Source organism: Lycorma delicatula, chromosome 8 (genome assembly GCF_047948215.1).
Source record: "Lycorma delicatula isolate Av1 chromosome 8, ASM4794821v1, whole genome shotgun sequence".
Classification (NCBI taxonomy): domain Eukaryota; kingdom Metazoa; phylum Arthropoda; class Insecta; order Hemiptera; family Fulgoridae; genus Lycorma; species Lycorma delicatula.
In genome coordinates this window covers 39750538-39778416 of record NC_134462.1, presented here as the reverse complement: position 1 = coordinate 39778416, position 27879 = coordinate 39750538, and the positions used below count along the sequence as shown (strand labels likewise).

At 30.8% G+C, this 27879-nt stretch overlaps 1 protein-coding gene across 1 annotated transcript in view; it reads left to right on the top strand.

The window, feature by feature from the left end:
• LOC142329213 (frequenin-2-like) overlaps positions 1-27401 on the top strand; it is a 179652-nt gene extending 152251 nt beyond the window's left edge. The window contains exons 7-8 of the mRNA XM_075373618.1: positions 21960-22159; positions 27179-27401. Of these exons, the coding sequence (XP_075229733.1) occupies positions 21960-22159; positions 27179-27401 (423 nt within the window). The remainder of the gene's footprint in view (positions 1-21959; positions 22160-27178) is intronic.
• Positions 27402-27879: the final 478 nt, after the last annotated feature.

Here is a 27879-nt window from a genome sequence, read left to right as displayed (position 1 = left end):
ACTATTTAGGCTAAACTGTTTCGAGGCTCAGTAGCCGTTTGTGGCACAGACATTCGGTCTTATGCTTTAGGGCGACCGAATGGTGAGGTGGCGGGAGAAATGCCAAACAAACCATAAAGGCTCTGAATAGATATTCTTTACGTCGAAGTATGTGGCATTGAACTAAAATTATCTTCCAATCATGAGTCAAAGTAAATGTGTCCTTACATATAAGGAAATTTGGCTCGATTAAAAAGATGTGTCCATACATTAAATTCTTTTTGCCGCGGCAATGAGTTGGAAGTTTTTGGCAAAAATTTGAGTGCCTTCCAAAGAAAAATAATCGACATCCTTTCTTCTTAATACTTATACAATAATACACAATTCTATACTCGGAAATTCTGTGATATCCTTGAGTGATGTTCCAAATCATTTATGTTGTTACATGTTCATCTCCTCCTCTATGAATCATGAGACCTTGCCGTTGGTGAGGGGGGCTTAAGTGCTCAGTGATACAGAGTAGCTGGACCGAAGGTGCAACCATATCGGAGAGGTATCTGTTAAGAGCCAGACTATGAAATGATTCCTGAAAGAGGACAGCAGCCCTTTCAGTAGTTGTTAGGGGCGTGAGTCAGGACGACTTAAACGGCCATATCAACATCACTCAGTCCTCTGAATACTGCGCAGCTGAAAGCAATGTTAATAAACTACAGCTGCTTTTTTCCAAGAAAATGTAGCTCTCTACATTTTCATATAGCAATGATGGAGGCGCCTTCCTTGGTAAAATATTCCGGAGGTAAGCTATTCCCCCGTTCGGATCTCCGGGTGGGGACTACTAAGGAAGGGGTCACCAGAAAATTAAAAAATAACATTCTACGAGTCGGAGGGTACAATGTTAGAGGGTTTAAAAAAGATTGGTAGGTTAGAAAATTTAAAAAGGGAAATGGATAGGATAAATGTAGATGTAGTAGGAATTAGTGAGGTTCGGTGGAAAGAGGAAGGCGACTTTTGGTCAGGTGATTTTAGAATAATTAACTCAGCTTCAAATAATGGGCAGGCAGGAGTACGTTTGTAATGAACAAGAAGATAGAGAAGAGAATAGAGTATTTCAAAATACATAGCGATAGAATCATTGTAATAAAGATAAAATCAAAACATAAACCAACAACGATTGTTAACCTCTATATGCCAACAAGCGCCCATGATGATGATGAGGTAGAGTGTGTGTACGAAGAGATTGATGAAGCAATTAAACACGTAAAAGGAGATGAAAATTTAATAATAGTTGGAGATTGGAATGCAAGCATTGGAAAAGGCAAGAAAGGAAATATAGTGGGTGAATACGGGCTGGGCAAAAGGAATGAAAGAGGAAACCGACTTATAGAGTTTTGCACGAAGTATAATTTAGTAATTGCCAACATCCAATTTAAAAATCATAACAGAAGAATACACACTTGGAAAAAGGCATGCGATACTGCAAGGTATTAGATAGATTATATCATGGTTAAGCAAAGATTTGGAAATCAACTCGTTGACTGCAAAACTTACCTTGATACCTTAGAATATGTAGCAGACGAATGGGAGAATGTTAAAAAGGAAATTCTTAAATCAGCAGAAGCGAACTTAGGCGGAACAAAGAGAACTGGTAGAAAACCTTGGGTTTCAGACGATATATTGCAGCTGATGGATGAATGTAGAAAATATAAGAATGCTAGTGATGAAGAAAGTAAAAGGAACTATCGACAATTAAGAAATACTATAAGCAAGAAGTGCAAACTAGCGAAAGAAGATTGGATTAAAGAAAAGTGTTCAGAAGTGGAAAGAGAAATGAACATTGGTAAAATAGACGGAGCATACGGGAAAGTTAAGGACAATTTTGGGGTACATAAATTAAAATCTAATAATGTGTTAAACAAAGATGGTACACCAATTTATAATACGAAAGGTAAAGTCGATAGGTTGGTGGAATATATTAAAGAGTTATATGGAGGAAATGAATTAGAAAATGGTATTATAGAGAAAAGAGGAAGTTGAAGAGGATGAAATGGGAGAAACAATATTAAGATCTGAATTTAAGATAGCATTAAAAGATTTGAATGGCAGAAAGGCTCCTGCAATAGACGGAATACCCGTAGAATTACTGCGCTGTGCAGGTGAGGAAGCGATTGATAGATTATAAACACTGGTGTGTAATATTTATGGAAAAGGGGAAGTTCCGTCAGACTTCAAAAAAAGTATTATAGCCATGATACCAAAGAAAGCAGGAGCAGATAAATGTGAAGAATTCAGAACAATTAGCTTAACTAGTCATGCATCAAAAATCTTAACTAGAATTCTATACAGAAGAATTGAGAGGAGAGTGGAAGAAGTGTTTCGAGAAGACCAATTTGGTTTCAGTAAAAGTTTAGGGACAAGGGAAGCAATTTTAGGCCTCAGGTTAATAGTAGAAGGAAGATTAAAGAAAAACAAACCAACATACTTGGCGTTTATAGACCTAGAAAAGGCATTCGATAACGTAGACTGGAATAAAATGTTCAGCATTGAAAAAAAAAATTAGGGTTCAAATACAGAGATAGAACAATTGCTAACATGTACAGGCAACAAACAACAGTAATAATTGAAGAACATAAGAAAGGAGCCGTAATAAGAAAGGGAGTCCGACAAGGATGTTCCCTATCTCCGTTACTATTTAATCTTTACATGGATCTAGCAGTTAATGATGTTAAAGAACAACTTAGATTCGCAGTAACAGTACAAGGTGAAAAGATAAAGATGCTACGATTTGCTGATTATATAGTAATTCAAACCGAGAATAAAAAGGATTTAGAAGAAACAACGAACGGCATAGATGAAGTCCTACGCAAGAACTATCGCATGAAAATAAACAAGAAGAAAACAAAAGTAATGAAATGTAGTAGAAATAACAAAGATGGAACACTGAATGTGAAAATAGGAGGAGAAAAGATTATGGAGGTAGAAGAATTTTGTTATTTGGGAAGTAGAATTACTAAAGATGGACGAAGCAGGAACGATATAAAATGCCGAATAGCACAAGCTAAACGAGCCTTCAGTAAGAAATATAATTTGTTTACATAAAAAATTAATTTAAATCTCAGGAAAAGATTTTTGAAAGTATATGTTTGGAGTGTCGCTTTATATGGAAGTGAAACTTGGACAATCGGAGTATCTGAGAAGAAAAGATTAGAAGCATTTGAAATGTGGTGCTATAGGAGAATGTTAAAAATCAGATAGGTGGATAAAGTGACAAATGAAGAGGTATTGCGGCAAATAGATGAAGAAAGAATCATTTGGAAAAATATAGTTAAAAGAAAAGACAGACTTATAGGCCACATACTAAGGCATCCTGGAATAATCGCTTTAATATTGGAAGGATAGGTAGAATGAAAAAATTGTGTAGGCAGGCCACGTTTGGAATATGTAAAACAAATTGTTAGGAATGTAGGTTGTAGGGGGTATACCGAAATGAAACGACTAGCACTAGATAGAGAATCTTGGAGAGCTGCATCAAACCAGTCAAATGACTGAAGACAAAAAAAAGTTCATTTCATTACCTGCTGCAAATGTTATGCTTTATATTATTTGCGTTCATTCATTTTACATATGTGTTTGTTTATATTTACGTTATATAAAAATAAATAATACTTTTTATAACCTTTATTAATTGTACAGTACAACAAGGCATTAATAGCTTTTCGAATAGGCTTAAATAGATTGTGCGAAATAATAATTGTTACTGTTATTTTAATATATTTTTACCCGTAAAAATATATTTTTTACGGGTAATTAAAAATATAGTGCCGACCTTCGGGGCTGAGTAAGTAGCCTCTCGACATTTAGTGTGGAGGTCTAGCATTCGAATCCCGGTTCGGTATGGCATCTTTTAATACACTATCAATTTCCACTGAGCTAATGGCCATAGCTGTTAATGCCCGCTCTCTTATAACAATATATATATATATAATCTTTTATTTTAATTTTTGTTTAATTGATATTTGTTTTTTCTTTATTAACGTTTTGGATTAGTAGAATTTTATTCCCATTTTCTTTTACCCATGATAAAATATTAGGTGGTGCCCTTTACAAGCATATCTAGTATTACTTAATGCCTTTACTTTAGCGAACATTTTTATAACTGTTTTCTTTTCTTTTCTTTTCATGTACCTATTGTATTGTTGTCTTCTTTATTCACATGTTATTCAGTTGTTTTATCTCAAGAAAAATGAAATTTACATTTTGGTATACATTTGTTATGATTTTACTTTTTCGTTTGGCCATTAATAAACAATTATCCGATTTTATTCGATCATTGAAATTACAAATATTTGATTTTTATTCAACGACCTTAAAAATGTATTCAATTTTATGTTTTAATATCTTCAAAAAAAAATTCGTCCTAACTTTCTGTGTATATACTCATATATACATATAAAACTGTAAGTAAAAACTGGGAATTTAGGACTTAACAAAACCTTCAAGAAGAAACAAACTTTAGCATTAAATAAGCAACATACGAACTCTAAGACATACTTACTATTAACTAACAAGCAAATACAAAGTAGATAAGATAAAGTACTTTTGTTTTCTTGCAAGCAATGAAGATAATAAGCTTACAATCCGGCATGTTAAACTAAACCAGCACTCTTGTAGACTATGCATACGTACGTTATAAAACAGGTGGTTGTAATCAAAGTATAACAAATTAATAATAATTCATGAAAAAATTTTTGTTAATATTATCTAAAATTAAACATATATAATAAAAAAATAAGATTGTTTCCTTCACTGAAAATTATATTTTGATTGGGAATAAACTTTATTCTTAGAAACATTAATTCACCGTACATTTTAATTTCTATAAATACATCTTTATATATATATATTTATTTACAGACACATCAACAATTAAAGTCATAAGCGACTTACCAGTGATAAGTAACTTTACTTGTAAATGTAGTCTTGAAGAAACTCAGGCCCACCATTCCTGAGATGTGTAATTAATAACGTGTTGTGAAACCCAACTACTAAAGAACACTGTTATCCGCGATCTAGTATTCAAACCCGAAAAAAGCAACTATTTGAACCTGAGAACTTCGACATAAAATCAGCTAATTTACGACAAGTTTACCATTAGACCAACCCGGTGGTTTCTATAAATATTATCTTCTGTAAAATATAAGTATAAAAAAATTTTCCAATTTTGTGACAACTGTCGTATTTGTTAGGAGATAAGTATAATCGTAAAACAACAACAAAGAAAATTATTGCAGGCAGTGATTATCAGAGATATAACAGAGAAGAAGAGTAAAAAAAAAAGATGAAGAAAGAAAAGTAGTAAATTTAAAGAGAGGGTGGAAAAAAAAGGATATGATATTGGTGGGTGGTTTGTGTAAAGCCACTATAACAGGCGCCTTCTTTACCGACGCTTATCACCAGCATCCTTGTAATACTACAAAAGTCGGGTTCAAGTTTCGACCATCTACTCCTTCTCTAGGCTATGATACTATTCAGTAAAGCTTTTTTGCGATAACATCGCGGCAATGTCATCAAATTACCAAGATATACTCGTTACACAGCGCTATTACGTCGCTGATTTTATACCTTCATTTAAAACCGTTGCATATTAATACATGTATAATAATATTTTATTATTACTTTTCATTACTTTACTGAAAGAATAATTTCCACTTTTTCTTCATAAAATTTTCATTATTTGAACACGAAATGTCTATAACTTAATGCAGTTTTTTTTTTTTTTAATTATTTTATTTTACTCATCCAATTCTGTAGATAAATCAAATAATATTGAGTAATATACAGTAATTTTCAAATAGAGAGAAAACACTTACTTCTACTCGTCCTATTATTCAATGTGCAGAAGAGAGTTTTACCTTGGAATTTAAAATTGTAACCATCTTTAATCAGATGCACCAGGAATAAGAAAAATTACTGAGTAAATTTTATATAGAATACATGGTAATACTGTAACAAACGTGGGAATATTGGATTATAATATTCGATACAACGGTCTTCTGTTGTGCATCCAATGATAGAGGTGGAAGGCACTATCATGCTACTTGGAATTTACTATGAAACATTTTTTTCCCTAAAAACATTTTATGTTTTTTAATTTAATATCATTAGAAAAACTTCAATTTTATAAGTAGCCTGTACATATTAATAAAAATAATAAAAAAAACTTTATTATTTTCCTTTTGTTAAGCTAAAGCTAAAAATGGAGTAAGAGATGCAATTTCAGCGAAATATAAACATTTTAAATATCTGTCTTTGAGACTCTAAAAAGTGGATATAAAAAGATTAACTAATGGAATTCATCATGTAAGATGTGACATAGATAACAAAGTTATTTATGTTCATTAATTGTGCGTATAGCTGTTAGATAGCAGCATCATGTGGTAACCCACAGTGTTGGTCTAGTGGTGAACGCGTCATCGCAAATCAGCTGATTTCGAAGATAAGCGTTTAAGGATTGAAATTCAAGTAAAGATAGTAGTTGCTTTTATACGGATTTGAATTCTAGATCATGGATACCGGTGTTCTTTGGTGGTTGGGTTTCAATTAACCACACATCTCAGGAATGGTCGACCTGAGTTTCTTGAAGACTACATCTACAAGTAAAGTTACATATCACTGATAAGTCGCTAATGACTTTAATTGTTGATGCGATTTTATATAAGTTTTTTTTATATTCCTAATATTTATCATTTTAACCCACCGGGTTGGTCTAGTGGTAAACTCGTCTTTTCAAATCAGCTGTTTTGAAGTCGACATGTCTAAGATTCAAATCCTAGTTAAGGCAGTTACTCTTATACGGATTTGATTATTAGATCGTGGATACCGGTATTCTTTGGTGGTTGGGTTTCAATTAACCACACATTTCAGGAATGGCTGACCTGAAACTGTACAAAACTACACATTATTTACATTCATACCTATCCTTATTCATTCTCGGAAGTAATACCTTACGGTGGTTCCGTAGGCTGAACAGAAAGAGAGAGGGGAGAGAGAGAGAGAGCATCATGTGATGAGTTCATATTTAGATCTCTAACTTGACGCTCCTAAATTTTCATTAATACTGATGCAATATTGAGCGAGAAACCCCGCGCGCGCGCTCACACACACACACTTTGCAGTATGTAACATTTTGCTGTATGTAAGCCAACTCAGTTAGGACTATAAGCTTGAATCGTAGTTCTATTTTGAACAGAACAATTTAAATTTCTTTATAAAAACTCACCGTATGAGTTTCAATAAACATTAAAAATAATATTTATCTTAAATGAAATTATCATATTGTAATCTTAAGTGCGATTTTTTCCAAATGAAAGAAAATGATTTCTGATAAAATATTTGTAGGTTTAAAAACTTAAATAACGCACATTCAAAATAAATTATGTTCACAACTCGACCGGTAACTTACATTTTGCTTTTACATTCTTAACTTAAAGCACTGCTTATTCTAATAAGATAAAACTTTCCCTGTTGGTAGTACAAAGTTTTAAGAAAATATTGAACTACAAAAGAATTACTGCTACGCAGAATCTTTACTTTATCTTAAATCACGTATTTGCTGAACTTCTAAAAAACAAAGTTAGAAATAATATTATTTTCTCAGAAATGTTTACCGATTCAACCAAGTAGACTCATATATTTTTTCGTTTTTAAATTTGGGATTACAGAAAAAAGGTATTAACTAAGGTAAATTCTGTTTTAATATCGGGGCAAGACGTTCCTTTTTCGATACATATCGACGGAATATTTAATTACATTTTTAGAATTTTTAGTTCAATTTAGTGTAATCAACAATCTACCTAAGCGATTGTGATATAAAAAGACAGTCATTTGATGTCCAAATCAGATTTCTTAGCTATTCTAACTGTTTATTCTTGTAAAAAAAAAAACGGGATACCGTAGGCAATATAAAAATACTACTAAAAAATAAAATTGCCAGTCTGATATTCCTAAAATTATGAAAAAAATTAAAACAAATATTATAATTTTAGATTCCATTTACTGATATTAAAAAACATGCAAACGCAGTTACTTCCTTGAACAAAGTAAAGGAAGTATTGTGATCGCAAAAATTTCGGTTTTCACATTTCAATGGAAGTATCCATTTTGACCGTCCCTAAATTCATTTTGACACATAACTAAAAAACCGTTAACCGTAGGATATTGAAATTTTGGACTGTTGTAACATCTAGTTATGCACCTCCCCTTTTTAATTTTAATCGTGTAGACAATACTGTCCAAAAAAGTCCAAAATAAAACAATTTGGATTTTGGACTTTTTCTTAACTGCAGTAATAAGCTCTCATTAAGAGCTTTTCAACGATATATCATAAGAGCTAGTTATTATCATTAGTTCTAGAATTACACCCAAATAAAGTTTAATTAATGATATATTTGGATTTTACAATGGGAGGCACGTCGGTTCAAATCCGACTTCTCCTTTTTTTTAATATTTTTTTTTTAATTTAAATTTATTAATTTATTAATAATTATTAACCTCAGATTATAAAAATATTTTACAATAAATAATAATTCAATAATAACAAAAAAATATCAAAAGTTATTAATGAAATAAAATTTTATGTACTCTTCATTTTCAAAAAAAATGTATATATGTAATTTATTAGGCTTACATTGAAGTAATGTGGTGTCCACATAAATTTATTTTCCTAATATATACGTACAATCTGTTCAGCTAATGAACAATAAGCAAATCCCACCCCCCCGTCAAGGCACAGTGATATGAAAATGATATGTATGCAGATGTAAATGAGGTGTAATCTTGAACAGACTCAGGTTGATCATTCCTGAAACGTGTGATTAATTGAACCCCAACCACCAAAGTACACAGCTCTCCACTGTCTAATATTCAAAGCAGTAAAAGGGAACTTCTACTATGATTTGAACCTCGGAACCTAGTGACCACGAGTTAATCACTAGGGTTTAGTCATAATGTTATTTAAAATGAATTAATTGCTCTTTATAGTAACTTAATATAAAATTCCTTTTTTTTCACTGATGAATTACCACAGAAGCTGATGTAAAGAAGCTTCTGCGTAGCAATATGAAAATGGACATTTATAGTGTATGAAAAATCTCACGATAGACTACCCCGTTGGTTAATTACGTTAACGGCGTGTTATATTTTAGTAAATTTCTTTCAAACTGACATAATATTACGCACTATTTAAAATCCATTCATATTAAGCTTTAATATTATTAAATGATTTTAATATAGTTTATAAAATAATCTTAAAAACTTTATTTTTTTATAATTTCATAGATCACTGTAAATCGTTGCACGAATAACACATTATTAAATTAATGGATTTGATATATAGAATAAAAGAACTAGGTGGAGTGAGAAATAACGTTATTAGAGATTACGTTTATTTAACTCACATGGGGTATTGGTGAATCTCGAAAGCAATTACTTTTCTGAATTACGGTTGAGTGAATTAAGTAAAAGAATAAAAATAAAATTCTCTCTATATCTTACAGAAGCATCCTTTTTCTTTTAATAAATCTGGTTCAATGGATCTTTATTCTCAATCAACTGCAAGCTACGTATAATCCGGCCTCCGTGACGCGAGTGCTAGCGTCTCAGCCTTTAATCCGGAGGTCCCGGGTTCGAATCTCCGTCAGGCATGGCATTTTCACACGCTATAAAATTATCCATCTCTTCTCTGAAGAAATACCTAACGGTGGTCCCGGTGGTTAAAGAAAAAAAAGAACAAAAATAAAATTGTAAGCTATATAGTCTTGATTTTCTCGTTCTTTTCGAAATTCCTGCTTTAATATCTTTTTAGTATAAAAAATTAATTTAAAATACGATTTTAATATCTCGTTTTTCAGTATGTATACTTTTTTCCTGCTTACAAGAAACCAGACAGTTACTATCATGAGATTATGTAATATGATACTATGATATTTTTTGGATTAGTCACTGAACAACGGGTAGAAAGCAGAACAAGTATGCGATCTGTTTCAAAATGTGTTTAATTAACTAGCCACTGTATCCGAAAAACTAAAATTATGACATAAAAATTGCACCGAATGAAATTACAGTGATTTTTTTTTTTAAAGTCGTAGAAAAGTTTGATCCAGAAGGATGAAGCCGATTAAACGGGTAATAAAATTTGATTTGAACATTTTCATTACATTTATGTAAAAGTATAACTGTTACCCATTAATAATCTTTTTCTATGTGATAAAAAATAGGTGACAAGTACTGCATATCATTTTTTCTCATAAAGCAATTTCATACTTTTAAAAAAGTATTTTACATTTTTTTAAAATTATACATACTTTTTATTGTATATTTTATTACATTATTCACAGGAGAATTACAAAAAAAAGAAATAATAATAAATCTTAAATAAATAAAAAAAATATGAGGTAAAAGTAAAATTATATTGAAGCATAAAAAAAAATTAAGCTAAAAGTTTAGATTGTATAATAATTAATGAGTGTAATTTTTAACTATGATAATTATGTTTCATCAACATTACGTAAAGCGTGAAATGAACTGATGTAATTAACTTAGTGATAGGGAAAAATAGAGATGAAATTAAAATTAAAAGTTTTCTCTTTAATCTTTGTCAGTTACATGCAGTTTTACGTTGCAATAAATTGTTTTAGAAATCTTTAATATAATAAAAAAACAAAAAGTGCTAGTTTAAAAGTACTTTGATAATACACAGAAAAATCATCAAATTATTTCTTTACTAAATCAAGCTTCTCCTAAAAATTATTAAAATTATATTTTGTTATTTATTTATTATTTCTTGTAAGTGTTAATTACTTAATTAATCGCATATCTTATTTTCAATTAAAAATCTGCCCACAACATCCATTTTTTAAAACTTTTTATCAGAAAATATTAAGAAAGTCATATTACAACTTCATTATGATTTATTTTGTGTTAAAAATGAACGAATTGTTAATCTACAATTTTTTGTAAGGAAGATATAAAAATGAAACATATGATTTAACCTTCGGCATATAATGAATCCACCGCTTTCACCGATTCTTTGCATTAGACAGTAAAATCACGACTATAAATAATATTACTTTCCTGGCACCATAGCTCAAGAGCTATACTGTAATAAGGAAAGTATGGCAATTAGTCAATAAATGGAATATGGATCTTTTTACATTTCTTGGCGTTTCACGATCTAGGAAACTCCAGAACAAAATAATGGGTATTGTTCGTACATAACTCCATATTACCTCGAAGAATTAAGCCGGGTAAACCGGCTTAAAAACTGAATAAAGTAAAAGTTGTACGTGTGTTGGCATGTTTAAAGCTTAGTAACTTTTGATTGGATCAAACGATTTTTATGAAATCCCGTACATAGTTTCGTGTTATAGAGAAATTTTTTAGTAAGATTTTGGGGTAAATATCTTCAGAGGATGGGTAGATAATATTTTGGGATCAATTTTCTAAAAATTTTGCAAACATAACCCAAATTTATATTAAGCTCAGTACATGCATGCATGCATGTTTATTTTACCAGTTTTTTTTTTAATTTACACCGTATTCCTCTCTTCCCAAAAATCGAAAAAGCTATATTTTTATTTACTGCATACTTTTTAACCGAAGTTTTTTATGTCTTCCTAGGCATAGTAATAGTTTTATTTATTTATTTATATTACTTCGTTTTACAGGAGAAGTAGAGGAAGGTGCACTCATGTATGTGTGACAGAATGTTGGAATTTAAAAAAAAAAATTGGGTCGAAGCGTGGCAACGTGCAGGGTCTTTTTGCCTAGGATGTTCGGGTCCGCCCATATTCTAGGAGGGGTCGGGACTCCCCGATAATGGCATAAAGAACCCTCAAGGTGTGAGTGGGTCGCGAAGTGAAGGATGTGCGAAACGTACATCTGGAACTGTTAGATTAGGGACAGTATGGGTAGCTCCTTAGCGGAAGAGCATAGCGGCTATCCGGAAGAGGAATGTCGGTGTGTTCTAGTGAAGTTGGGGAGACACCGGTGGGAAAGCCCCAGAAGGAGGCTAGCTAGGGCGGCCAGAGACTGCTGCCACGACACTCCGAGGTGACTGTGATTTGCTTAATGGCGAGGACCAGTTGCTTTGGGGGTTTAAAAAATAAAAAAAAAACTTAGTCATACACTTTCAAACAGAAAAATTAATAAAAAAAAGCATAGTAGTAGTGCAAGTGATCCCAAAAAAATACCGGGGGTGGAGAAGCCAATCAAAGATTAAAAATACAGATTTTTTTTTTTACTTTTTAAAACTCTTTTTAGTTTATTTTAATGTAACATTTTTCCACTAAATAAGAATAAATATCCAATGCCAGAAAAGTATTATTTTTTTGGAAGAAATTGTAATCAAACATAACACAATATAGTATATAAGAAAAGAATAAATACATATTTATTTCTGTACCTATATTTATTTAATTCCTAAAATTACTGTTTGCATACCATACTTATTAAATAGTGAGTAAGGTATGACATTTAAAAGTACGTAACGTGTAATTGAAACTATTTTGTCAATATTGTCACTATGTTTAAGCTAAAACTCGCTTTATAAAATTGGTTAAAAAAAATCGAAACTGGTTAGTTTACATCCAGATCATCTATTAAATTGCATTTCACTATTGAAATTTTTCTTTAAAAAAAATTTTATTTTAATTTAATCTAATTTTAATTGAAAAAAATTAATTTAAATTCAACTTAATCTAATTTTAATTTACACCCATATAAAACATAAAACAAGAAGTTATAATATTCCCTAATTACTGCAACAATAATAATCTTTTCTAGATTATTATTTATAGTTTGGATATTTCTCAATCAACCTATTTCTACCTACGGATACTTTTACTAAAGTAATGAATTTTATAGCTGTATGATATTTTTCACATGCTATAAAATGCATTGTAATCCATTTTATGATTATTAAATTAATATTAACCTTTAGCTGCTATTGTGTAAATAAATTAAATCAGCTAAAAAAAGAAAAGATTATTTTTATTAATAGATTGACTAGAAAACCGTGTTGCGTAATCAAGAGTAACCGTTATTTGGTAACTGGGGAATATTAAAACAGAAAACTTCTTTTAGAATAGACTCAAATTAACGTCTACGAAGACAAAAGTACTGTAGTAACAAACAAACTGCAATAATACGGTTTTCAAAATTACGAGCAGTCTCTCCGTAGGCCAAAGAGCCAATCGTTTGTTTACGAGAATAACTCAAAATTTCTCGTTCTGACAATAATTTAATTGTAAAATATTTAATCACAATTTTAGATACAATGCCTGTTCATTAACATTATAATAATGCTCTTAATTTATTCATAAAATTACTTTTCAAATTGCTCGATAAACATTTAAATCGGTCGTGAATACTTAGAAAAGATTATTCATTGGGCAGTTAATAGGCATACTAGTGCTTTTAGAATTAATTTCAAATATCAATTTTTCATAAAAGCAAATAAAAGGGTATTTTCTTTAGTTTTATAAAGATAGATTTTAATAATGGTAACAAAACCTACTTACGTTAATATAAAGTAAAGTGATTGGAGAGTATAACATTATAACCTCAATATTTTTACAGTTATTATGAAGTGAGTTATTAAGCTTCAAACTCTTTGGTAAAAATAGAGAAAAAGTATATAATTAAAATATCAGCTATGGAAAAGTGTTGTACGTAACCTCTCAAATATTTTTTTAACTTCTCACTGGTTTTAAAAATGTAGAAAACTATTTTAATATAAGTTGTAAGTTAAATTTTTCTAGACATATACATACATATATTCTTATAAATTTATGTAAAATATAAGTAATCCCTGACAATTTATGGGGGGAATATTTGTTTTCAAGTATTTTATTAAAATCACAACTAGCTTTTGTTCCTTAACGGTTAAATAACTTCCTTTTTGTTCCTTAAGGGTTTAAATTAAGCTTATTTTATTGCTCTTAAAATTACAAAAGTATTTGTTTTAATACATGAAAGTTTAAAGGATTTTTACTTCTTAATCTACCTCAATATAAGCATCGTTTACGATGCTGGAGACTTCGAACCGATAATCCATTTGGGGAGCATGTTTGCAGGAATTCCTTCCATAAATGCTGCTGTTACTTTTTGGTGCAGTTGGTCAATGACTGGATTTTTCCTTGGTAGACGATGTCTTACTTATCCTCAAAAGAAGAAATTAATCGGCATCAAATCGGGACGTCACGGTCAAGTGAAGCTTTTCTGCCTTTTTTGTTTTTCCTGTTTAGCCTCCGGTAACTACCGTTTAGATAATACTTCAGAGGATGATATGTATGAGTGTGAATGAAGTGTAGTCTTGTACATTCTCAGTTCGACCATTTCTGAGATGTGTGGTTAATTGAAACCCAACCACCAAAGAACACCGGTATCCACGATCTAGTATTCCAGTCCGTGTAAAAGCTTTTCTGCCTATCCAGCCTTTTGATAACCTGTCGTTGAGCAAAGTTTGCACGACTACATCATTTGGAGGGGCCCCATCCTGCTGCTAAATTAGGGCTCCCCCCATATTTTCAATCTGCAAAAACACAGTCTTCTATAACATGTCGAAGTACAGTACTTTCGTAAAAATCTGTTCATGAAAAAAAATAATCCAAAATTCGATTATGTATGTTACCACACCACACATTCATTTTCCGTTGTTTCGGACGAATTTCATAAAAGTGTGTGGATTCTATGAGCCCATAATCGACAGGTAGTTTACATCAGCAGAAACGAAGTCTAATATTGTTGTTACAACTTGAACTCTTTGTGGGTCATTGTTAGCTTTAATTTCATAAAGTAGTTGCAGTTTATATTCAAAGTTTCAATCACATGCGAACATCATGGACAATGCTTTTAGGAATCTTTAGTTGACGATTAATTTTATATTATTAAAAAATGACGGCTCACGTGGCATCGTTCAATTGGATGGTGTGCAAATTAAACAAGTAAATTTGGGCTCAGTTGTCCAGGAGAAGAAAGTAGCAGCTTCAGTGGAAATCCACAGTCGAATTGGACAAGCAACTGCAGCATTTGCTTCCCTGAAGTGGTGCTTATGAAACAAAGGAACATCTCGCTTCCGAGACCCGAGTTCAACTTTTCCGGACCCTGATCCTGCAATATTTTATTATATGGAGCAGGAACGTGGACGCTACTTAAGACAGAACTGAGCAAACGAAGTGTTTCAAATGCGATGCCTACGCCAGATCATCGGAGTCTCACTTCGCGATCACATCTGAAATGAGGATGTCATCGCTGCGATCAACAGCCAACAATCGAGGAACAGTTTCAAAAAATAAGACAGCGATATTTTGGCTCTATCTGCAGAATGAGTGAAAACCGTCTACCGTACAAACTCCTCTGATATGAACAACCCACCCACTGGAAAGTCAAACGAACAGCTCCAATAAAACCTGAATCAATTAGATCGATGATGATATAAAAAACCGCAGGCTAAACCTTAATGAGGCCATGGATCGCCATGTATGGAAGCGTCTTGTTAATGAAGTGAGACAACCATTGGCACCCACAACAACGTACGGGCTAAGGAGTCGATCCAATCCAAACGCCAGCTAAAGACCAAAGAAGAAAGAAGGAGAAGAGCATTACGCTAATCGTTTAGGATTTCCTTGAAAAGACAGTCGAATTCTTTCTGAGATTTGGCACTTATTTTAGGCTAACCTGGAAAGTGTCCTTTCAAAAAACTTCCGGTTTCCAAAAGTATTCAACCATTTACTATACTATTTCTACAGTAGACTCGCGTATAAGTTTATTGTACGACATTCACTGTCGAACCAGTTGGCACACTGTGATTTCTACTGTGGTGACGTCATGATCCTGAAGCCTGGGCTCATAACAGCTTGACCTTTGAAACAGTCTAATGGAACTGCTATTTAACGAAGAATGTGTAAACTTAAACTTAATTGTTGTTACTTCAAGATTAAACATAAAAAATTATCGACTGCTGTAAAAAATAAACTATATTTGTACGTGAAACCTTGCAGATTTTTTGGTAAATGATGTGAACCATTTGGTAACCAGATATTTATAAATATACAAAGAATAATTAACAAGTTTGTGTTTTGCTTTTTTTTTATAACAATTACATCTTGATTTATCCATAAATTACACAAATCTTTTAATAATTATGAAATCTTCTAAAATTTATTGGTGAACTCACTTCCTACTTGTGAAATTTTATAAAACTGTATAAGTACATATTTCTTTAGTTTTATTTAAGGGATACAACAGCTTATGTTCGAACGTTTTATTAATAAATTTAGATTCACATTTGCTGTAATATTTATAAAAAATAATAATTTAAATCTTAATAAAAAAAAAAAATTATTGTACAATTAACCTACGCTGAAAAAAACTCGAAAATATTTCTTATTTCTTAGTATTCTATTTCATTGCAAACATCCATTTTTCTACTTTTCTTTAACGTTTTTAAAATTTATTCAGTCGATGTTGCTCTAACTTAGAAATTCTATAAGAAAACTCCTTCGCTAAATGGAATATTTAATTTAAATAATTCATTGTAAAATTAGATTTACATTTGTTACCCACAATTTCATTGTCGTCATTCGTATCATTCCGTACTAGAATTCTAGTTACTATTCATCCAAAAAGCATTTTCATTTACTTTCACCATTTTAATATTGATTAACTAATATAATATCAGGCAACCCAATATTTAAACATAAATAAGATAAAGATATCTTAAACAAATTAATTAAAAAATTAAACAAATTAAAGAGATATCTACTAACAATTTTTATTTAACTGGTTATTAATTAATTAATTAACCGATATCAACTAACTTGTATTTTTGTTATTTAACTAATTTTTGTCATAACTTAAAAAATGTTTAAATGCAGAAAAAATAATATTAATAATTTTTATTTTTGGAAAAAAATTTTGTAAAAATAATAAAGCAATGTTCAATAAAAAGAGTAGGATCACAACTCAACCCTACTCATTTTTTTCTTACAAAATTTGAAGACTCTTTTTTATTTTCTTGACTTCATCATTACATAAAACAATTCAGTATAACGTAATGAAAACTACTAAAAATACGGTTCTGAGACCGGCGTTTTTCAAATTTTCAGGTTAGATTTTATATAAAACATTAAATAAATATAGATCATTATTTGGGTTCCAAGAATTACAGTCTTAATTTTACTGAATGCGCAGAAATGAAGGCGAAATCTTTCGCTAGCCAAAATTCACAAAAAAAAGTTTCCGAATCTCTGTTTATATAAATCTTGTTTTTTATTTTTACAAATAGAATATTGAAAGTTTGTTACATTCTTCGATGAATCACCCACTATATATATATGCTACTTTAATTTATTTGGGAAAATATTTTCAGTAATTTTTGTTTCAAAAATAATACCTATAAATTAAGTTTTAGTATATTTGATGGAATTTTTTTTGAAAATTGTATGATTACGTTTATGAACATGGTACTTCATGATTTAAAAATGAGTAGAATATTTAAATCTAATTAAAGTCTTAAAAAGAAGATTATTTTATAATCAGTACAGGAGTTAGATAACAAAAAATACAGTAAATAGCGGTGAAATATTTAATCGAAGACAGGAATGAGATAAAATAATTCAAATTTTAAACCGGAATTTTAATCCATACATAGAAAATTATGATGGTAAGGTTCGACGATGATAATTTTTTTTGGTGGAAATAAAAAATGAGTTGAAGTAAGTTGGATAAATTACTTGAAGAGAAGATCAGTAATAAAATAAATAATAATATCAACAAGTTTGAAAAAAAATAAGATAAACTGACAGAAAAAAATTAAAAACTAATACATTTGAATTAATTTAAAAAAATGTAATTTTAGAAGTCAGTACCAAATTATAAATATTAATATCTTAGTAACACTTAATTCAATGTAGATTAAAATCTGAGAATCGACATAAGACTTAAACAGCATTACTCCATTCAATTTAGTGAGATTTTATTAATTATTTTTATTATGTTTATTTATTTTTTACAAGATTCTAGTTTTGTTTCAATAATTAATTTTCTAGTTTTATAAAATAAAATTATAAAACAAACGACACAAAATGAGCATGTAACAAACGCACCGCACAGCGAAAGCTTATTGGTGAACCATCACCAGGAGAAAAAAAAGAAAGAAGTTACCTGGTTGGCCCGCTGAGGGAACGGCCGGGCTTGAAAGCTACCTTCCCACTAAAGCTTTCCGGGCTTCTAGCGCCCTGGCCGGCAGGCTGACCAACAGGCCCACCAGCAGGAGCCACCCAGTATGGGAACGTTCGGGGAGAACCACCTCGGCCGCGCTGGCGGAAGGCGACGAAAGCCGACCGACGCTTTACTGGGGATGCAACTGCCGTTGCGGAGAATTTCGAACCGATTCCAACGGACAAGCCGCAACTCCCCGACTAAAGCCGAGCCGACATCACCGGAGACCAGTTTCCGAAGCCAACAGCCTTTCTCAGGGCTATCTATGTGAAAATAATTAATGTTTTACAGATACATTTAAGAGAAAATAATATTCGTAATTTTGCTTATTATACTTCTGTTGCTATGGTGACAGAAATATAATGAAGTATAAGGATTAATCTTTGTTTCTTTAATGAATATTGTTAATATTTCAACCCCCAAGAGGGCTAGGCCCTCGATTTAATGTTTAAAACCTTCCTTGGAATAACACAATTGTATCTTGAAAATGTGAAAGCAGTCGGTTGGTTGGTTCTCGCGTGACGCTGTTGCAAACAGATAGATCCACAAAATATTGCTTTATTTATTTAAGACATCTCTAGTCATAAATTTAAGTATTAATTAAATACCGTACATATTTAACCAAGAATTAAATTAAAAAAAGTAAAATGTATTAAATCAAAATTTTAAATGTTAGATTACCACGTACTCCACTCGGAATTATAAACAAATTTTTTATCAGCTTGACAGTAAAAGAAAGGAAAAATGTCTTTCAGATCTAAAAAATTCATTAATGTTCGTATGAGCGGAAATCTTTTTAACCCACATACGCGCGCGCTCGAACGTACACACAACTTTAATATTCTTTGTCAATCTGTACTTAACCAGCTTTATTTTTTTATCTTTTTCTCCTTTTCCCTTCTGTAATTTTCTTTATTTCTAACTGCCTTTACTCATATTCTTTTTATACTTCCCATTACACCTCTTCTAAAACATTAGAAGTTTAATAATTTTAGAAGATAGGTCACCTGACTTTAATAAGAATTAAATTTAACTTGTTCATTGAAGTAGCTACATATCCTGGTTTAAATATGCGCTTTCCTTTTTTAAAGCATGATATTCCCTTATCTACTAAACTCTTCCCTTTAGCAAATAATAAACAGACTATACAATTAATTTTTCACCGTTTAATCTTTCTCTTATGATTGCTTTCATTTTAAATTTGTAAGTATTGATCTACAGCAAGCAGAAAGGATTTTGATCAGGCGCTGCTAATCAATTTATTTACATTAGCAGCATTATGATTATAATTATGGTACGTCACCTAACCTGTGGTTTCCATGTTCCAAAGAAATAAAGACTTTTAATGTAAAAAAATAATGTATCAATAAATTTATATGAAATCAAAAAATTTACTACAAATCAGAAACAAATGAAAACATTATATGCTAGTATATGATTTTACTTCGGTTCATACCACGTTGTCGAAAAATATAATTCCAGTTACTGTAGGTTTATGCCCGGTATTTCTTTTATGACAAAAAATGAAATTTTGTAGCTTCTAAATAAAAGTTACACTTCTGTTCACGTCTGATCAGAATTCGAACTCAGATTCTGCCAAATGAAAGAGAAATGTTGACCGTCATGGTCCAGGCACGATGAATCACATTCAGTCCGACTGGCAGTAACTCGTCCCACTGGATGTTGGTATATTCTATTGCGTATATATATTCGTTGCATATATTCTGTTGCAGTGCGTCAAGAGTTCGTGGATTGTTCTGATAAACCTTGCCTTTCAGGTTACCCACAATAAAAATTACAAATGGAAAGATCAGGCAACTGCGGCGGCTATAAATACTTCGAGACAGTCCTGTCAGATGTGAAAACTTAGTGTACTGATTCCAAGGAAGCGCGTGCTGTCGCAACATCCTTTTGGTAATACGCGAAACTTCATTCGTCTGGCTTCAGTTGCTCTACAAAGGGCTAAAATATATCGGCAATATAACGCGCTCAGTTCACCTGTCTCTGAAGAAATTGGGTCCAATAATGCTCGTCCCCAAAACAGCACAACCACATTCCAATCGTTGCATCATGGAGTGGTAGCTCGAATATATTTCGAGGGTTTTAGACAAACCAGTATCACGATTTTTTCAAAGGTGGTACCACGCCTTGTCAGTCATAAAGTAGAGGATTGGATCGAATAACCAATTTTGATTTCCTGCAGTAGCCATGTGCAATACCATACAATTTTATAATGGTTTGTAGGCTTTAACTTTTGTAAAACTTTTATGACTTCAGGTTCAGGTCCTTTAAGATGCGCTGGCATGTTGCTCGCTAGAAAATATCTTCCTTCTGCGCCTCAGATGCTTGATATCAAGCACAAATCCAGGTCATTCAAACTTCTTTATGAGCTCGACGTCACGGGTTGATCACTGGTGAACTCTGCACAGAATTTTTCTTGGACTCTTTAAATCGATATGCCCTGTGCGTAATATTCCTTAACGATCAACATTCTAGTATCCTTTGTCAGCGCTATATTCCTGTGTTTGCACTGATGGATGACTTTATCTCAACTGCGTTTCCTTCACAGCTAAAGGTCGTATTCCCCCCTTCGGTGTTTTTTTCTTCCCGCCGTAAAGGTCAGTGTACGTCACACTTTGCTGCGTGGTATTCGAAATGTTTCTGCTTGTTGCTACATCGAATAAACTAACGTTTTTCGGTTTCTCCTCTCCCATGTCTTGTTCGGTTAATCTTGGACCACCCAGTAATTTTTTATATTACGTATATTTGTTATGGGACATAACGAATATCTTCCACTCGTTATATGGAAACGAATATATTTGGAATCTATTCCTTAAAAAAAAAAGAAGTTTTAATAAGGAAATAACTCACATGAACCATTGGGTAATATGAATACTATTATGCTAATTACGTATTGCCGAGTTTCGTGGAAAATTGGTAGTTCTCAACTTTTTATCCCGAAGAGTTGGAACCCCGGTCAGATATGGAATTTTGCATGACACACAACTTTTCTTCCTTCCACATTCCCACGCACAAGCTCTCTACTAATGTGATTATTAGTCATCAACAAAAAAAAATTCTTCAATACGTATTAAGTATAAATTAATTACATATAAGTAATCAAGTATAACGATAATTTAATAATTATTATGTTTTGCAAATAATTTTCTTTAAAAATAGACGCTTTATAATCGTTTACATATTATTCAAGCAGTAAGAAGTGAGGAAAACTAGAATTTATGCCAGAATATTTGTTTACTGAGAATAATGACAATATTTTTAGAAAGCCAATATATTGATAGAGTAAGGAAGCGTGTTAAGTTCTTTCTGCTCATTTTCTAATTATATATTTTTAGATATATAAGCATTAACCAATATTTAAGCTGTTACTTTTCTGTATGAATATTCCCTTACTACAAATTTTTCCTTTGAAAAATGTATTCACAATTTTCCGCAAGGTTACTTATTATTTTATATTTCATCGTTAATAATTTGGCTCTGATGGTTATTAAATTAAATTTTTTTTCATAACGTTTGCAAGAATCATCTTATTAGAATATTTTAACACAAATTTTATAAGAAAAAAAAAACTAGAATAATAATTAAATAAATAAAATCAATTTTATATTAAAATATATTAATTTTTTTAAAATTATTTTTATCTATATTAATGAATCAATTTAAAACAATATTTTATTTTATAGGGACAACAACCAAATGCTGAAGATGAAAATACTCCACAAAAAAGGGTCGATAAAATATTCGACCAAATGGATAAGAATCACGATGACAGGTTAACACTTGAAGAATTCAGAGAAGGTAGTAAAGCGGATCCAAGGATAGTACAGGCCTTATCTATAGGAGGAGACCAGGGAGCGACTGCCCCACAAAGTACAGCTTCTGCGTAAGTCTACGAAATGATATATGTTTTTTTGTTATCAATGTAGTGACAAATTAAAAATAAAGAAAGAATTAATGAATTCTAAAAAAAAAGTTAAAAAATAAAATATTTCTGGTTGATTTGATAAGAGTATGACACTATCTATCTGTATTTGATTTTTTAAATTGAAAAATGATAGAAGGATTTTTTATATTACTATAAGTCAATATATTAATATAATATTTCATATTAATATATTAACACTTGATTTCATAACCTATAATAAGATAAGTTACACTAACAACAGCTTTTAGACTAGACAAAAGGTTTTTTATTGTATTTTGTACTGATAGCTATTATGTATGAATTTTATTCAGAAAATAGCCCTGTATTAAAATTATATAGCCTTTACCTTCTTTCTTTTTCCTGTTTAGCCTCCGGTAACTACCGTTTAGATAATTCTTCAGAGGATGAATGAGGATGATATGTATGAGTGTAAATGAAGTGTAGTCTTGTACATTCTCAGTTCGACCGTACCTGAGATGTGTGGTTAATTGAAACCCAACCACCAAAGAACACCGGTATCCACGATCTAGTATTCAAATCCATGTAAAAATATCTGGCTTTACTAGGACTTGAACGCTGTAACTCTCGACTTCCAAATCAGCTGATTTGGGAAGACGCGTTAACCACTAGACCAACCCGGTGGGTTTATATAGCCTACCTAGGATTTATATGTGTATATATATATATATATATATATATATATGTATAATAAATTAAAGTATTTATTAAAATTTTAAAAACATCTGTTTGTGGTGGAATTCAAACAATTTAAAAAATGTTATTAGTAAAAAATAAAGTAAAAAATAACAAAAGGGAAAATTTATTTATAATGTAGGCTGTAATACAACAAGAAGGATAAAATCCCCAAGAATTTATTTCAGAATAATTATATCAGTATGAAAAAGAAATCAGTTTACAAGCTAAGGAAAAAATAATACACAAAAATTTGCCATCCAATTTAAAAAGAGGATTATCACTCTTATGTGAAATAATATGATTTCGTTATTTTATAAATTAATTAATGAGATAAAATTTACAAAAAAAAAAAGTGTTATTATATATTTTATTTACTTCTTACTTTTGTTGTGATTTAATTTGTAAAACTCGTTATAGTTTATAGTTATTAGTTCTATAGAAGGATTTATTTTTATCTGGTGAAGAAAGCGGAAGGCTAAAAAAAATAAAGTAAAATAAAATAATCAGAAAAAATTATTTATTTATTTTTTACTGATATTTTATTAAAGTATATATAATATTAATATAAACAAACAAAAAATGCCACGTCAATTTTGGGAATAAAGATACTATACCGGAAGGTCCATTTAAATTGAGACACATCTAGATCTCAAAAACTTCACATTTTAGGAAAAATGTTTCCCACTAAAGTTTTTCTATTTCCAAATACGTCCACAATCTATGTTGTTTTTCATAAGGTTAAGTAAAAGTTATTTCAAGGTGAACTTATTTTTTTAAAATAGGAACCTACATTTTTTATTGCAGAATCGAATTCTTTGTAAAAAAAAAATTTAATTCGATTTCAAACTTTTTTTTTCTAAAATTTAATAAACTTTTCGTTACTCATCTTCAAATAATCTGTAGGCCTATAAACTGGTGCTTTTAGTGCCATTAGGTCTGGCCCAGCTGTCAAGTAACATCTAGCTGATGATAAATTTTAAATTAATGAAACTTAAATTTAAAATAAAAAACAATCAATGCTAACAATAATTAAAAGGAATAAATAGTAGTTAAGCATGAAAACACCAGCGAACTTTTTAAAATAGTCTAAAAGTAAAGTTCAAGTTGCAAATAACATTTGTCTAAGTGGACGTATTATTACACTCTTCAATTAATTTTTTTATTACTTTGCTACTACTCAACTATTAATAAATATTAAACTATTTAGTTTTTATATTTATTGGAAATTATGGAACGATTTACCATTAGAGAAAGAACTGACCAAATTTTGCTTTACGGGGAATGTCATCGAAATGTTGATCAGACAGTAGCTTTGTATGTTCTACGATTCCTCGGTAGAAATACTTATTAATTCGTTCTGTGTACTGAATTGTAAAAGATTTTAGTGATGCTGGAAGTGCGGGGGCCAAAAATAGGAACCATCAAAATACTGTGACAGCAGAGAACAATGAAATAACTGTGGCTGTAGTGGTTATTATAGATCATCATGTTAGTTCAACAAGAATTTCGTGTGGCTCCGGGATATCAAAAATCAATGATCTGGTAATACTAAAACGCTTTAAATTCCATCTGTATCATATTTCACTCAATTAAGAGTAGTATTTTGTCGAGGGGCGCTGGAAAAAATACAGGTAATTCAAAATTTTTTTTCTTAATGTTCTATTTTCCGACGAATTAGGTTTTACTTATCATGGAGCAGTAAACGGACTATGCATTATTGAACAGTGTAAAATCCACGGTGGCTAAGAGAAGTAGTACATCAACGTTCATGGACTGTCAATGTCTGGTGCAGAATCATAGCTGTACATTAATCGGACCGCATTTTTTCGATGGAAATTTGAACGAACAGAAATACGCAGATTTTCTGGAAAATCAGTTGCCTTTACTGCTTGTACTAATTACCACCAGAATAATTTTGGACCGCGAATACAACGATCGTTGGATTGGTCAAGCTGGTCTGGTGGAGCTGGTCCAGTTCACTGGCCTGCTCGTTCCCCCAATATCTCCAGTAGACTTTTTTTTATGTGGTTACCTTAAAGAAAAAGTTTACCTAGAAGTACTACTTACACCTGAAAATATTAAAGAACGTAGGTCTGTAGAAATATCAGGTGATAAACTCTAATTCGTCGTTATTAAAACGTATCGAAAAATTCAAAGAATTAGGACACCACTTCGAACATTCGTTGCTATAATTTAAGTAGAGTAAGTTTTTGTAATTATTTTAAATAAAGAGCATTAAAAAAAAGTAAACTATCAGTCATTAAACCAAATATTTTCATAGAGTCGACATAACTGACCAAATCGTTCAACACATGTAAGCAGTGTACCATCCGGTATATATTATTTGATTAAAAAAATGCACTAAAATGTAAATGGATCTTATTTCGGTTAATCCTTTTAATTGATTTTTTATTTAAAATTTTATTTTATCTAATTTAAAATTTAAATCAGTTGGATGTAACTCGATAGCTGAGCTAGACCTAACTAAACTAGAAGCACCAGTTTATAGATCTACAGAATATGTGGAGATGAATAACTAAAAAACCTATCAATTTTAGAAAAAAGTCTGAAATGGATTTTTTTTTTGGAAAGAATTCGATTCTGCAATAAAAAAATATGGCCTCCTATTATAAAAAAATTAAGTTGACCTTAAAATGACTTTTATTTAACATTATCAAGGATAACATAGGTTGTGGACGTATTTCCCCCTTGAAATGGAAAAACTTTAATGAGAAACATTTTTTTCATAAAATGTGTAGTTTTTTAAGTTATAGACCCACCAAGTTGGTCTAATGGTGAACGCGTCTTCACAAATCAGCTGATTTGTGAGTCGAGAGTTCCTACGTTCGAATCCTACTAAAGGCAGTTACTTTTATACGGATTTGAATACTAGATAGTGGATACCGGTGTTCTTTGGTGGTTGGATTTCAATTAACCACGCATCTCAGAAATGGGTGACCTGAGACTGTGCAAGATTACACTTCATTTACGCTCATATATATCACCCTCATTCATCCTCTGAAGTAATACCTGACGGTGATTCCCGGAGACTAAACAGGGAAAAAAAAAGATGTGTCTCAATTTGAATGGACCATCCGGTATATTTAGTCAAATTTTAAAGAATGTTAAATATATACTATATAGCCAAATGAAGCCATCCCTACACACACACAAATTTATATATCAATTAACAGATTTTACCATTAAACACACAAGCACAATAATATATATATAAATACGAGAGAGAGTGAAAAAGAGGTATAAAAAGGAAAAACAAAAAAAAAATGATTTAAAAATAAAGGCATACAAAAATTAAATTCATTAATTTAAATAGTTCTGCATTCTCAAACACTCTTAAAAACCAAAATAACTTTAAAAATTATGTAATACAAAAACACATGGTTTCATAAACCATGAGACCTCTCGTAAGTTATTTAGTCCCCATGAAGTATGAAATATAATTTGTTTTTTATTTATATTAATTGCTTTGATTTTTTAATTTAACTTAATAAAATTAATCTTTTTTCTGATAATCCGGGTTTTCTTAAAGTCTATTATTTTCAGAACTATTATTAAAATTACCTAAGGCAATTAGAGCTGACTGAATGAAACTTTTAAAGATTTTTAAGTTACTTCAGCACGAACTGAGATTTCTATAGCTAAATCATTAATAATAAAAACATTTTGAAAGGAACACACAGAATTCATAATGAATCATATTAATTCAATAGCCGATTGTATCTTTTTAAAGGACGGAATAAAAATTTTATATTATAAAAATGTATAGATGGAATGTAAATATTTTAAAAATTGAACCACATTTTTTATCATCTAATTTTTAACCATCCATGAAGTTCAACAGCTAATTTCATGCTAATAATGTAAAGAGTTTTAAAAGTTTACGGTTTTCTTACGAATAAATTTTTTGGTTTGATGTTGAGCAGTTACCATGATTTTCTTTACTAAAAACAAACAAGAATAATCTCAAATTATTTATTTTTAATAAAGAAATAATTCTCTTTTCTCTTTTAGTCATTCCTTAATTTTCCCCTCCATAACTATTCTACACATCATAAAATATTTAGCTGAAATGATTACATTAAAAATTGATTGTTCTACACATCATACAGTTTCAGCAATGAACAAAATTACTGGTAAATAGGTATTCCAAGTTGGACTTTAATTTCAGAAGAAAGATACAGAATTTATTTAAACTGATTAGTGTAAAATTAAAATAGCAGTAATAAACTGCTTTATGCTTTATTTTATTAAAATTCTAAGACATCTTTTGGCAAAATGGGTAATTTTAAGCTTACCTCGAAGCCAGTACTTCCGTATTTCGGTTCCTCCAAGTACAGATATTCCTTTCTTATCTTTTCAACCTATGGATGTAGATATCTACACTCTGCTAGGTCTAGATGGTGGAGATGCTGAACTATTCTCGGTTAATTCTTTGAGTCATCCTGTTGGAGGAGCTACCTGTCGATCGACATGGGAACTTTAACATTTGGATGTATAGTAAGTCTAAGACTGAAACGCCTATCTCGGATCATTAAATCCCTCCTAAATATAAAGTCTAATAATTCAGAAGATCGTAAATAAGGTTTACAATGAGAGCCAATCAAATAGTTTATATCTTATACAATAATTTCTTTTGTATGTAATGAAAAGAAAAATGAATACGAGATAAATTTCCTAAATTATTTTCTTTATTCAATATAAATAACAATATAGCTGACATACAAATTTATAAGGTTGAAAAAGCAAGAAATTATATCCGATTAAGATAAATACGAAATAAATAAAAATTTGTGGACGGAAAAACTGAATTGTAGAACTAAAAATGTTGTTATAATTAACAAAAATGATAAGTTAAAACAATAAAAATGAAAATAAAATTTAAATTCATCGTAGTTTCTTTCCTTATACAATTGTAACATATGGGTAATAACTAAATAAAAGTTTTATCCACTGGAAGAAAT